The sequence below is a fragment of the Portunus trituberculatus genome, chromosome 28 (assembly GCF_017591435.1).
Source record: "Portunus trituberculatus isolate SZX2019 chromosome 28, ASM1759143v1, whole genome shotgun sequence".
In the NCBI taxonomy this organism is placed as follows: domain Eukaryota; kingdom Metazoa; phylum Arthropoda; class Malacostraca; order Decapoda; family Portunidae; genus Portunus; species Portunus trituberculatus.
The window spans coordinates 11,991,144-12,005,124 of record NC_059282.1 but is presented as its reverse complement, the minus strand read 5'-3'; the positions used below and the strand labels follow the sequence as shown (position 1 = coordinate 12,005,124).

The window sequence follows — 13,981 nt, the reverse complement described above, 5'->3', positions numbered from 1 at the left end:
CATATATATGTTCTATTACTTTAAATCAATATTTTCCTTATACACGTTCAGCATACATGGTACAAAGAAAAAGATAAGTTAACTTACCTCACCCGGTACCAATCGCGTGATAGAAAAATGTGCAACAGGATATGTAGGTCCGCGCTTCGAAAAAACGTGCCTTGTTCAATAATTGTTCTTGAACTTACGCTTCAGCAGTTTGGCTCGTTGCCTCGAAGTCTCGTAGTATGTCTTTCGAATATCTCTACCAAAGCAGTGATATATCACTATGAATTGCTTTTTGGTTGGTAGACTAATTTCCGTAATTTCTTTTCCAGTATGAGAAAGGCAGGCGACGGCATGGATCTCCCAGGGACTAAACTAGTGTTACTCAATCACTCAAATCAATGACGAAGGCATAAGAAAAACACCTAGGACAACTAAACATGTTCTTTGGCATAAAAATAAAAATTAAAAATACATATGCACCATAGATATGTGACTAGAATTACAAAATTAAGCTTGAATATGTAAGGACGATAGAAGAAAATAAGAAAATGGAATATATATATATATATATATATATATATATATATATATATATATATATATATATATATATATATATATATATATATATATATATATATATATATATATATATATATATATATATATATATATATATATATATATATATATATATATTCCATTTGTATGTATGTATGTATAATACTGGACAACTATGTTGGCCTCGGATATGAATAGATACAAGTACTTGTGGACTTTGTTATCTTCGTTGTCTTTCACTATGTAAGAGTCTTACATACCAACAGGTGGAGAAGAAGCTTCTTCTTACATGTCGCGTCATTCATTGCTACACATATACACATTTGCTCATGTCACTGGAAGCTGTCCTGTGCCTTCTCTCGGTGGATGTATGGCGGTCTCACTTCCTCAGACATCACTCGGAAACCTGGCAGCTGATGTCCGTCCTGAGCTGGCGGGGTTATGGCCAGGTGTCTTTCAGAAAAATAAAGAGATGCTCGCTGCATTGACACTCAATAGAAGCATATATGAGATACAGTGGGCGTCTTACGCACACACACACACACACACACACACACACACACACACACACACACACACACACACATGAGCTCTAGATCGGTCTATGAGCTCTGAGCTCGCTCCGTAATGGGGAAGATTGGCTGGGTGACCAACAGGCGACCGAGGTGAGGTGAATTACACATTATGAAACTGCATGTAAGACGATTGTGTGTAGTGTGTGCAGCCTTCACGCCTGCACCTCACATGTGAAGGGGCTGCCAGCGAGGTGTTGCCCCGCCCAGGTGATGGAGATGTAGTAGGTGGCCGGGCAAGTAACCCAGAAGAACACCTGATACACCCCATCAACTTGTCCCTCAGTCTGGTATACTTCCGTGGCAGACACAGTGCCCTCCCTCGGACCTCGACGCTAACACGGATCTGCAGACCACGAGACGGTAAGGGAGCGATGGTGGCATTGCCTCAAATAAGGACAAGGAAATACTCATTCCATTTAATCATGAAATAAGAAATCTTACCATGAAGCCAAGTCAATCATTTGCTTGTTAGAATAACAAATGTACCAAAACACAAGGTAAAATCAACAAAATGAGAGCTAATCATCATGAAGTTAGTCCCTTTAGTTATTTTAGTTGGTCTTTTATGATAATAATTACGTCTTAGTCATTTGTCACTCACCTCCCCAGACTCAGCCTCTGAAGTGTCTATTATAAAGGCGTTGGCTTCATGCACAGTACCCCACTGCAGACCTTCTCCATATGCTCGGCAGCCACTCCACATCTCCACGTCTTGCTTGGTAATGATCTCTTCACTGTCTGTAACTTCCTCTTCTTTTCCGTCGCTGCTATTAACTTCCTCTGTTTTTTCTCGCTGTCGCCGTTCTGTTTGGGAGTTCAAGTCACCCGTCACTTTGCTTCCCGCCTCCACTTCCATCTCCGGTCGTGTAAGGTGACCAGAGGCATCCCCGCCAGTTCTCCAACAGACCTCAGCCTCGCCCTCTGCCGAAGAAACCAGGCTCTCACTGCTAGTACGCAAGAGGCTTCTCGTAGGGCTATATAAGAGACCCTTCGACTGGTGTGTGGGAGGATCAGCGGGAAGGGGAGGAGACGGGACAATCCGCACAGGAGAGTCCTCGTCGTCAGAGTTGTGTGGGGGCGCCAAAGTGACGTGGGGACACGCTTGGCGACGCAGGTCTTTGAGAGAGATGAGGTCTTTTCTGCCGCCTTGGAGAGAATAGGTCCTCCCCGTCCCAGGTACAGGTAAGTGGGGAAACTCGCCCGTGTAGCAGCCGCTCAGAGTCTGGATCACCTGTGGAGGAGAGCAGGCTGTGCATCACCACACACACACACACACACACACACACACACACACACACACACACTACAGCACAATTCACCTTCAGCTCCTGAAATGCACTTTTGCACAATGACTAAACAGTGAACGTGATCACCGAGGCACTGGAATGCTACAATTGCACACCATAATACTGAATTATTCAATGCTTGGATTTCACTCAGAAGGAAACTGACTGCAGCAGATGCAAAACATGACAGGAATAGTGGCAGAGGCCGGGAGAGGTTTGTTTTTCCCCCTGCAGATAGAGTCTCAAATATGTCAGTTGCACTACGGCGGCTAGCTGTACACCTGAAGGTTGGTCCCTGAGTGCATTATACATGCTACCAGACTAACTTTGTCTAAGAGGCTATAGGCGCTGGAGAAGGGTTAGGATGGAAACCAGCGTGTCTCAGCCGGTATTTCTACAGACACGCACCGGGGAAGAATTCAGAGCCGCTACCATACTTCCAGGCGCATGCCGTAGTGCGAGACGCCTTATTTCGTTCTCGGGGAAGAATGAGAAGTTGTCCGGATCGAGATCTGCGAGGTCGTCTTGTGGAAGAGCATCTGGATAAGCTGAGGGCAGGTCTTGACCAAGGTCCCTTAGCGAGGCCACCAGGGAGGAGGAGTCCGTGAGGCCAAAGGTGCCGCTATTGGGTGGGGAGGCGTCAAGGTACTGGGGCAACGGTACCTCGGGCTTGCCCCACGTCACCTCGGGCGTACCCCACACCATCTCGGGGGTGTCCTGTACCATCTCGGGCGTGTCCCACGCCATCTCAGACCTGTCACACGCCACCTTCGGTCCATACCACGTCGCTGTTCCTTCTGGATTCCAGTGTGGAGACATAATTTTCAGCCTGTTCAATGCCATCGCCACTTTCGGTCCACTCCATTCTGCAGCATCCTCTGGCTTGTCCCATGGCCCTATGGATCCACTCCATGCTGTTGCCCATTCTGGCTTGCACCACGGGGGCATAATTTCTGTCATGCCCGAAACCGTCGCTACTTCTGGACCACTCCAAGGCTCTGATACACCTGGTGCATCCCAGTGTTGGTGACACGGCATATCTGAGGCAGACAGAGTGCGGCGCCTCTGGTGGGTAAAGCCGCTGCGGCGCTGGTAGATGCGACGCTTGAGGAGCGGCATCTCGAGAAGGTCATATTTGCGTGTTTTCTGAGACAAAAGTCGCTTCAGGGGATTCACTAAATCCTCCTCTATCACTTGAATTTCCTGGTCTTTCACAGGGCTGGGTGTCCGAGTCATCCTGGGATGAGGCTGTTGCTGCAAATTGCTGTGGAATCCCTCATCCCCCTCATCATCTGTCTGGCAGCCCGTGTTCACCAGCACAGTCCTAGGAAACACAGCCTCCTCAGTGTAAGGTTCTGTCTGGGTCTCAGCTTCCCAGACAAAGCCAACTTCAAGAGGCGGCCCAAGATGCTGTTGATGAATAGGGGTGGTAGGGGTCGTGGAGGGCGTCAAGGAGTCAGGAATGTTTTGGGATGTCTGGAGTGAGAGCGATCCGGTGTCGGATGGGGACGGCGGTGGCGTTAAGGAGGCAGGACTGCCTTGAGTTGCCGTAAGGTCTCCACTGGATGCAATCGTGGCCAAACTGTCAGCATTAGTGACTTTCACACTGCCTGTTTCTTTGTGAGGACGAAAGTCTGACCCTATCTCCCTCATCCCTGTCTCAAACAGTTGCCTAGCAGACGCGAAGTTATGTTTGTACTTCAGATACCCATCGTCCACAACATCTGGTTGGACGGGGGCTGTGGGAGCAAGTAGGAGTGGCAGGTTGGGCACAGTGGGACACAGCCCTTTATCTGTTGATGAAGAAAGGCATCATGAGCTGAAATGCCTTTTACCACGGCCAGGAGTGAGGACACTATTGCAGTTTTCATTATTATCTTTTGTTAACATTTACTCTAACAGAACATGTATGCATCGTTAATCATCATCGTCACTATTTTTGTCATTATAATTATCATTATAACATTACCCTCATTATCACTTGTTATAGGAGTGAGAATGTGTGTGTGTGTGTGTGTGTGTGTGTGTGTGTGTGTGTGTGTGTGTGTGTGTGTGTGTGTGTGTGTGTGTGTGTGTGTGTGTGTGTGTGTGTGTGTGTGTGTGTGTGTTCATCGGTCGGTCGGCCGCCTGCTGGTCACCCAGCCAGCCCTCCCAATTATGGAGCGAGCTCAGAGCTCATAGACTGATCTTCGGTTTGAACTAAAACCACACCACACAACACAGTGTGTGTGTGTGTGTGTGTGTGTGTGTGTGTGTGTGTGTGTGTGTGTGTGTGTGTGTGTGTGTGTGTGTAACTCACCTGTACGGTCTATTCCCTGCCGGTCCACCGGGCGTCCTGTGCTTGCCTCCATTCGTTTCTTCCTCCTGTTGGCAGGCTGCGGTGGGCGAAGCAACCCGTCTTTGGGAAGTTCATGCCCTTGTGTGACATCATGGCCTGACTCGGTGAGGGTCCGTCGAGAGTCCTGGTCGAAGTCAGTGAATGTTTCCAGGAGTAGTTCACCCTCCACCGTATTATGGAGAACGTAGAGGATCGTCCGTCTCTCCTGTTCCTCCTGCAGTGCCCTCACATCCTCCTCTCCCTCGTCCTCACCCTCAGCCTTGCCCTCCACTCCTACCACAGGTAGCACCTCAGCTGAGTGGCGGCGCTCCAGTACTCTCCTCTTGGCATTAATGGGACTTGTTTTACTTCCCATCGGTGGCATGACCTTGGTCTTGTTCTCCCACAGCGTCCTCTGGCGACCCACCATACCGGACGAGGAGGCAGTGCTACGCCTTCCTGGAACCACAGGCAGCTGTTGTTCACTTGTGTGAAGGCTCACAGGGATGTTATCGCTGCCTCGGGGTTCTAGAATGTTATCCAGACTGTCCAAACTTCCAGCACTGCTGGAACTAATAACACTGCCCAGACTGTCAAATCTTCGCCTTTGCTGTGCCACCTTGCCACGCATGCTGCTCAGGTAATGGTGTGCCTCGTCCGGGGTGAGAGGCCTCTTAGGGATCTCAACTGGTGGAGAAGGGGTTGGTGTTCTGGACTGGTCTTGTTCCCAGTAGTCTCTACCTTTCTGCACGGGTAACCCGACTGTTTGGCCGTAGGCAGAGGCTCGTTCTGGGGTAAGTCTGGACGGGCTGGAAGAAGGGCTGAGGGTGTGTTGGTGACTAGGTGAAGACCGTCTTGGGGAGAGAGGAGACGTGCTCCTCAAGGGCACCTTCCCAATTGCCTTCCTCTGGGAGAGGGTGCAGATGTGTTGCGAAACTACCTTGCCTTTGGCTGGTGACACTTTCTGCCTCTTCCATGTCCAGTAGCCTGTCCTTGCCGTGTTAGTCTCCCATTGTGAACGGCACTTCTGTACCAACCCACTCTGAATCTCAATACTTGTCCTCCGCTTCACTCTGGTTTTACCAGCATCCTCTTCATCTGAAGTGTCGAGTTCATCTTGTGGCTTGGATGCGGGTACTCTCGTCCTTCTTGTAGCTTTGACCTTGATGGGGCTCCGGATAAGGCTCCCTGGCTTCTGCTGTATATCCTGAGCCAGGCAGCCTTTTATACCAGTGTTAGCTGTGTTGGTGGAAACTTTTAGACCTGGCAAGCACAGTGGTTGAGGAAGTTTTGTCTCCTCTGCAGGTTTTTTCTGCCATTGGACTTTCGTCCTCTTCCACTTAGAATACTCATCTTCAACTTGTGTCTCATACTTGGTTTGACTTGCCTTAACGGTCCCTCTCTTAATAGTGATGCTTAACGTGCGACCAAGGGATGTCGTTTCTCTCGCTGCTTCCTCAGGAACTGCTGCGTTGGCCAGTGCCTCAATCTCAATTTCAGCCTCACTTCGACCTCTCTTGTTGTCCTTTCTAACTACAAGTCTCTGTGTCTCAATGGCAGATACCTTCTTAAACTCTTCTTCCCGCTTAAATATGAAATCGTCCCAGAAACCTTTCTTTTCTGCCACAATATTTCTTTTCAGGTTTTCATCGTTGACTAATACTGCATCTTCGACAATAGCGGATGCACTTTCCTTCACGAGGGGAACTGGTGAGGGACTTTTAGGTGCAAAAGATGAGCCTAGTGCTGCTTGTTTTTCATTTTTTTCTTTATCATTGTCATTCTTTAGCTTTTTCTGATCGTGGTAAGCCTTTTGCTTGCTGGTGATAGCGCCACTTACTTGTTTACCTCGTGAGGGAGTCTTGCTGGACTCAGAGTCTACTGGTGGATGGGAGAATAATTCTCTCTTAACCGCAACTCTCATGGATGAGGATAAGGGAGTGATTGCCTGTACCACAGTTTCGGCATCTTTGTACTCAACCTTTTGAATTTTCTCTTTCCTTCCTTCACTGCTTTGTACTTTGTCCTTACTCTTTATCTCACTCTGTTCCTTCTCAGCGATGAGATTGTCCCAGTAGGTCTTCTTAGCTGCCACCAGATGGCTGTTGCTGTCTTTTGAGCCTCCGCTTAAATTCATAATTTTCTTTTCCAAGAAAATTTCCTCAGTCTCTTTTTCTTCATTATCAATTTTCATCTTCAGAGGCTCAGCCTGAAGCTTGGCAGCAAAATTGTTGACTTTCATTATATCTTCAGAGAGGGTGTAAGGACGCTCGATAAGAACTGATGGGCGCGGCGATGCAGAATATTCCCAGTGATTCTGAGGAGATTCTTTGGCTTCTACAATTTCCGAGACACGAGGCGAAATTCCTGCAGCAAGTGTTGTAGCTGTGTCGTGTGTAACATTAAAGATTTCCATTACCTCTTCTGCAGAACACGAGGTATCCTTGCTTATCCACATGTGCTCATCGTTATCCCAAGATATTATGTCCTCGCAGTTCTTCAAAGATGAGTGCAAGAACTGTGACGCTCCAGAAGTGCGTGGAGGACTGGCTGTGGGCAAGGCGGGAGGGGTGTCGTTCTCCTCCTCATCATCATCCTCATAAGCAGAAAGTTCGTCTAGACTGGCGTCAGTCTCTGATAGCATGGCTTCACAAAACGCCTTCTTGTTAGCCTCGAGGGAACTATTTATGGGGAGTGAGCCCGTTGTGGAGTCTGCCGACTCATGCTCCTGGTTTATGCCATCACTTTCTTCATAGCTAAGGTTGGGAGCTTTAAAGAGTCGCACCTCATCTATAACAGGAGTTGCCTCTAAGTAGCCCTGTTTTCCTGTGCTGTCGTCATCAGTATCACCTCCAGTTTCGATATCCTCTACCAAACTCTTTATCAGAGATGATCCTTTCTGTTTATCCTTTACCCTTTCCTGAAGTGGATTCGTCTTCTCTTCCAACTCCAGTTGCTGCTGCTGCTGCTGCTGCTGTTTTTGCTGCGTCTCTTCCTCCTCATTCTTTACTTCTTCTTCTTCTTCTTCTTCTTCTTGTTCTTCTTGTTCTTCTTGTTCTTCTTGTTCTTGTTCTTCTTGTTCTTGTTCTTTTTCTTCTTCTTCTTCTTCTTCTTCTTCTTCTTCTTCTTCTTCTTCTTCCTCCTCCTCCTTTAGTTTTCTTTCTTTTTCCTTCTTCTCTACGACTTCATAATTTTCCTCTTTTTTCATTACCTTGTTCTCTATTTTCTCTATTTTTTTCTGCTTCTTATCTTCGCGCTTAGCACATTCCAGATCTTCCTGCATCTCGTTTACAAAGTCGTGTTGGTAATCTGCTTTTTCTGTCGCCATCTTCTCGTCCTCCTCAATAAGCATTAGTTTGGGGCTCAGTTTCCACTTTAGCAATTCTACACTCCCTGACGGCCGAGCTGCTCCACGCCAGGCAGCGATGCCTAGAGTGTCAGGCAGTGACCTCTCGCTGGCTGTGGTCATGTCAACCTCATCTTCAGATGCCAAAGATCCAGGAAGGCTGACAGCATCACTTCCACACTCTACCTCTACCGAACTGAACTTCATGTCATTCAACTTCCCGAAAAGAGCTTGTGCGTGGGCGGGCTCCACGACAGCCGCAGAGACTAAGCTTAGCCCGTCATTCTCCCATGCCCCTATCGTTGATGATGTCACATCATCGTCATTCAGTACAGCAGATTCAGTTTCCGACAATTCGCACTTCTCCGAATCACTCCTTAAAATTTCACCTTTCGCTTTCACATAAGTTTTTGGTAACACCTTGGGATCCTGGCCAGCCATCCAACCAGAAGCGTTCCGAGTCTCGTCCCGAGTTCTCCGCCATTCACTGAACTTGTTGGGTTTCGTTGTCAGTTCTTCCCACACTCTCTTACCTTCCCGCACAGTTCCTTCTTGTATATCATCTGTGATACTCTGACCGTCATCCTGTGGGTATTCATTTTCCAAGGAAGGCTCCTGCCTGTCCACACTGACCTGGTTACCATCATTTGGACAAGGGAGGGACTGGGAAAAAGCTGCAACCTGTTGCGTCTCCCGCATCTGTGATGTGGTCGTAAAATGGCTGCTTTTAATCCATTCATTGGAAGAATCCTCAGATTTATCAATTATGTCATCCTTTCGATCTGATTCCTTATTGGCGATTGAAGTAAATGGTGAATCTATAAACATTCGGTTCCTGTGCACAGCTCGCGGAATTCCTTTAGATTCTAGACTTTCCTCGGCAGCAAGTGTCTTCTCCGCTAAATGTTTAACTTCCCACTTATCTTTGCCACTCTGTACCCTTCCTTTCCCAATGCTCCTAAAGGTGGGACTCTTTTCTATAGATTCGGAGACTTGCATGGCATCATTTTTCATGTTAGTGTCAGAAATTTTCTTCTCACCTGCTTCCCAGAAGTCGCGACATGTTTCCACCCGTCCCGCTCTTATGTCTTCCAAACTTGATACTCGCGGTATGGGCTTCTCGTTTCCTTTTTCTTTTAAAGAAATATTTTTACTCATAGTTCTTTCTGACAATCCAGGAAGGGTCAAAACGCTATTAACACTTGATCTGATGTTTTCCTGGGAACTGAGCAGCGTTCTTGACTTTTTCCAGTGGTAGAAATCCTTTTCTGATTCTGACTGCCCCAGTGAGGTTTTCCATTTTTCCTTTCCGAGAAAAACGGCCCCATCTGGGATTCCGAGGCTCCGGTGCTCTGAAGTTGAGACTTCATTGAGTTCTGTTTGCGCCTCAATCATCCTCAATGGTGATCGTTTATTCTTATGGGCTCTCACACAGCTCCTGAGGACACTCTCCCCACTCAGAATTCCCGTCGTCGCCAGCTTGAGCCAAACCTGCTTGGTACTTTGAACCAAACCTGCCTCAATGTCTGGCTCAGCAAGCGGCTCGTCGTGTCGAACTACGTCCCTGTCTTCTACGTCCTCAGAGGACTGAGGAGGCTCGAGCACCGGCGGTTCTTCGGCACCGGCGACGGCGACGTCCCCCTTTGAAGTTTCTCTGCACGTTGTGTCTCTGCCTCCGCTTTCGGTGGCCGTTGAAGTTGCCATCAGCTTGCAGGAATGAAGTCGAGTCCTACTGACACGAGACTCCTTTTTTTTAGCCTTCTCTAGCGCTTCCCATAAAAGCCTCAGTTCCACAACAGTACCGTCTTTGATTTTGACGCTCATTTGGCGAAAACTTTTGTTTTTCTTTAACCTGATACTTCCTTTTCCTCTTTTCTTCTTAGACTTTCGATAAATCAATTTTCGTTTGCTGCTTCGCAGATTTAGCGGAGCTGTCTTTCCTTTCCTCTCTTCTCTAGGCAAGACCACCTGATCCAGAGAGCTGTCTTCTAATGGGAGAAGTTCTTCCTCTAATTGGTCTGCTCGAGCCCGTACGATGCCCTTCTCAATCATCCTGATACTCGGACAGCGGCGTACAACATCTCGCGCTACACTACCCTCCTGCTTTTCATATTCATCCGTATCTTCCATTTCCTTCCAGCTACCTTTTCTCTTCACCACATCCACCTCCTTTCCATTCCCATCTTTTGGCATAATTGCCAGCTGTTGTTCCTGTGAGTGTTCGTCTGCCGACATCGTCACACTCTTGGGCACAAGGACCACGATCCTGGCACCAGCCTTTGGTTTAGTCATTATATTCTCTTGCTCTTTAGTTTTTCTTTCCCACAAATCCTTTTTCACCTTAACCACATTTCTCTCAATATTTTCAACTTTCATTAAATTCTCACCACAGTCATCTTTTTTATATTCTAGATTGTCTTTTTCTCTGTCTACATCACTAGAACTGGCTGGTGTAGTTTGATTCTGAGGTGTGGCGGACGGCACTGTGGCGGCACTTATACTAAATCCTGAAACTGATGCAGTATTGCCCTGGCTTTTTGGAATTAGTTGTTGAATTAAGGACGCTCTACGAGTGTCAACTTTTCCGTGACGCTGCTGATTTTCGTCTTTCACCTGGAACTCGCACTGCTCTGCTAAACTTTCCCATATTTGCTTCCTATCCCGCAGAGAAACGAGTGTGTTGGGTTCTACACCAGCATGTCTACCATTCTCAATTCCATTGCTTCTAGCCGAGTCACGATTCTGGTTCGAGAAGCTGCTCCAAGTGGCCTTCATCCGCTTCACCAGACCAACAGGGGCTTCTTGCTGCAATGTCTTCTCTTCAAATATCTGATGGACATCATCAAAAACGTCATCGTCGCCCCGCAACTCACACACTGTGGCACATCGGGAGTTGCCATCCACTTGGGTGACGATATCTGTGTCCTCAGAGCTCAGGGATCCTTGAGGCTTGCTGACGTCCACGTTTCCAGCAATGATTGAGTCCCAGAATTGCTTTCTGGTCGCCACGAGAGCAGTTGCTTGTTTTGTGGTCACCGAGGCCTTGCTGCCCTCATAGCGTGCATCAGCTTTTGGTTTTATTTCATCTCCAGTGCTGCTAGAAGTTGAGGGAATCCTAAAGCTGTGGATCTCCTCCAGTAGGCTACGGTAAGACGACTCAGCACTCGCAGAAGCGTCACTTTTATCTTCATCCACACAGATGGCTTCTTGCTTATCTGATGATCTATCGGTACTGGCGTTATTCTGGCATGCTTCGAGAACCCAGCGTTCAGTAGCCTCAAGACTTCCTAACAACTCTGATGGAGATTTAAGATCTGAATACTCAGGCACACTTACAGTTTCCACGTGGCTTGCCTGAGTCACCGTAGATGAAACCGAATTCTCATTTTCAAGCATCTGCTGGAAATCGTTGATTATAACATCAGTATAAGCGGAAGACTCTGATTCCCGCTCAAGAACATTTTCATTGTCGACAGTGATTACAGGTTCATCATCAAGCTGGCTTCTACATTCTGAGGACTGGGACACTGATTCTGAACTAGCGCTCAATTTATCAGAGACACTGCCTGAGAAATCTGAAGCCAAAATGTTGATCCTTTGCACAAGTAGCGGATCAGCAGTGGGACAAACATCACGAGCATTCTCGAAAATGTCAGAGGAGACCTCCGATAGAGTGCTTTCTCTATAGAGGTGGGGCCCACCTCCTACATGTGACCTTGTTTGTGCTTCCTCTAAAGCAGTTACCATGGGTGTGATACTCTCTTCCTTCCTGGAGGAACGGGGGCTATCTGTTGTGCAGTCTCCGCCCTTCTCTTTGCTTTCTCCCTGCTCCACATGTTTCTCTGTGGCGGGAGTTGACATTGGAGGTTCATCTCTTGTTTCATTTTTGTGAACTTTACTGTAAGTATCACTTCCAGTTGTAAAAAATTCTTCAAATGGGTCCTTTTTTACCTCACTCGTGGAATCCCTTAGGATGAGGCAGGTGGCTACTGCTGGCCCTTTTCGCCCGTCCCCTGCGCTGCTGCTGTCTTCACTCAGGTCGTCTCTAGCTTCCTGTGTGCTCCCCTCCGTCCCTGCCACTGCCTCTACCAGTGGGAATTCTGAAGTAGTTTGACCCACTGTACCACCACTAAATGGATCACCATCTTTTTTGGCTTCAGGAAAGTGGATTCCATCCCTTTCCACGTTCGTCTCTGTGAGGGTGTTTGTGACATTGCTGTTAATCTGGATGTCGATGCTCCCTGCATGCTCTGATAATACATTTGGAAGCAGAGTGTCGTTTTGCTTCTCCACTTGACAGAATCCAATGTTCTGTGGATTAGGAGATGAGTCAAAAGAAACATTACACGTGAGGGTCTCAAGACTGCTAGAATGCGAATTTTTTTTGTTATCAGCACAAATATTCAACAATACTTCACTTCCCGCTACGGTCTCAGAATTCGAGTTTGTCAATGGTACATTGCTTGCCGTAGAAGTGGATGGAACGTCGTCACTGTTGGTGGAGCTTATGAAGCTCAAGTCAATCAGGGAACACAGAGAGTCGGTTGGAACTGGAGGAGGAGGGTAGTTAGGTGGATTGGAGAAGGTTGTAGCTTCTCTCTCAATCTGAAGGCCAAGGAGATCAACGCACACGGGCTCTGTTACTTCACTAAATGGTTGAGAGGAGTCACCGTCTCCATCCACATCACTGGGAGCGTATGGAGGAGACTGGTGTCCAGGCGATTCTGCACCATACGCGGAGACCCCCTCTGCCCAGTCCGCCTCTGTTATGTAAGCAACCATCATCTCTCCAGCAGCCTGACCCAAGGGGTGATTTAAAGCTTCCGGTGGCGTGAATCCTCTTAACATGTGTGACTGAAAACGTGGCGATAATATGGCTTCTGTGCAGGCAGGCAGTGGATCGTTACTCGCTTCCTGGACTACGTTGCTGATAAAACTGAGAGGAAACACTTTCTCTTTGCCACTGCTGTAGTGTGTGCTGAAGTAGTTAACTGTGCTTTGCAATTCCATTGTTTTACTTTCATCACGATTCGAAGTTGTATAATCATTAGTTTCTGTAACATCATCACTGCATTTTGTCTCAAGGGAGCCTAAGCTTACAATACCCTGTGGTGAAGACACTTCCAAGACAGCCATATCATCTCCAATCTCCTGATCAGAATTTGCAAGGAATGTCATTTCTGAGTCCTTAGTGTCACCACACCTCTCCTGCTGCATCTTGCTCAGAAAATTGGTCGTTTTCTTCGTCACAGACGTGTTGGATGTGTGCACAGTCACACTGCTGCCTGCCTGTGCCAGTGGCTCTGTCAAGATCTCACGCACCACTAAGGGCCAGCGAAAGAAATCAGGCTTCTCAACGTCACCTGGAGATGATATTTGTTTGTTAGTTCTTTCGGTAGTGGGGCTTCCCGGTCTCACGTGTCCGGCATCCCTCACGAGGCTGCAAGGACTGGTACAGTTGACAGTGTCCTCAGAAAATGGATTTTCAGTCCATGGCTCCCCAAGGTTCGAGAGGGAGAACGGATCACTGCTGGCCGTGATACTGAAGGTGTAGCTGGCGGGAGGAAACACGTCACTCAACTCCCCACTAAAATATTCTTTAGGCTGAAGCTCCTCAACAATATTTCCAGTAGCAATGTTTCCTGGGGTGAGGGACGGGAGCGGCTTAGGTGGGGGAGTGCCTGGGCTACAGAGTTCCCCCACACAATGAGAAGGTAGAACAAAGGTATCAGAAGTGGTAGGAAGAGGGTCAAAGTTACTCCTGCTCTGGCTACAGTCTACATCTAATGATGCACAAGGCTCACTGTGTAGGTTAACACTCCCACGAAGCTCACCTGTCACCAGTACCGTCTTGGTGGCATCGATAACATCCATGGAGCTGGCCAGGCGTCGCAGGCCACCACTCTGA

At 47.7% G+C, this 13,981-nt stretch overlaps 1 protein-coding gene across 1 annotated transcript; it reads right to left on the bottom strand.

Moving 5' to 3' along the window:
* Positions 1–667: 667 nt before the first annotated feature.
* LOC123510019 lies at positions 668–7,805 on the bottom strand. Its single transcript, XM_045264711.1, has 4 exons — positions 4,710–7,805; positions 2,819–4,203; positions 1,726–2,355; positions 668–1,467 (listed from the first exon to the last, which is right to left on the bottom strand). The coding sequence occupies exons 1-4, from the start codon at positions 7,369–7,371 to the stop codon at positions 1,225–1,227; spliced, it is 4,920 nt and encodes a 1,639-aa protein (XP_045120646.1). The 5' UTR covers positions 7,372–7,805; the 3' UTR covers positions 668–1,224.
* Positions 7,806–13,981: the final 6,176 nt, after the last annotated feature.

Excerpts from the sequence above, each read along its gene's own strand:
- LOC123510019 (XM_045264711.1), bottom strand. The coding sequence starts at position 7,371 with ATGCTATCAGAGACTGACGCCAGTCTAGACGAACTTTCTGCTTATGAG. Across the intron at positions 2,356-2,818 it reads CGGCTCTGAATTCTTCCCCG|GTGATCCAGACTCTGAGCGG; the intron begins GTGCGTGTCTGT and ends TCTCCTCCACAG. Across the intron at positions 1,468-1,725 it reads CAGAGGCTGAGTCTGGGGAG|ATCCGTGTTAGCGTCGAGGT; the intron begins GTGAGTGACAAA and ends CGTGGTCTGCAG.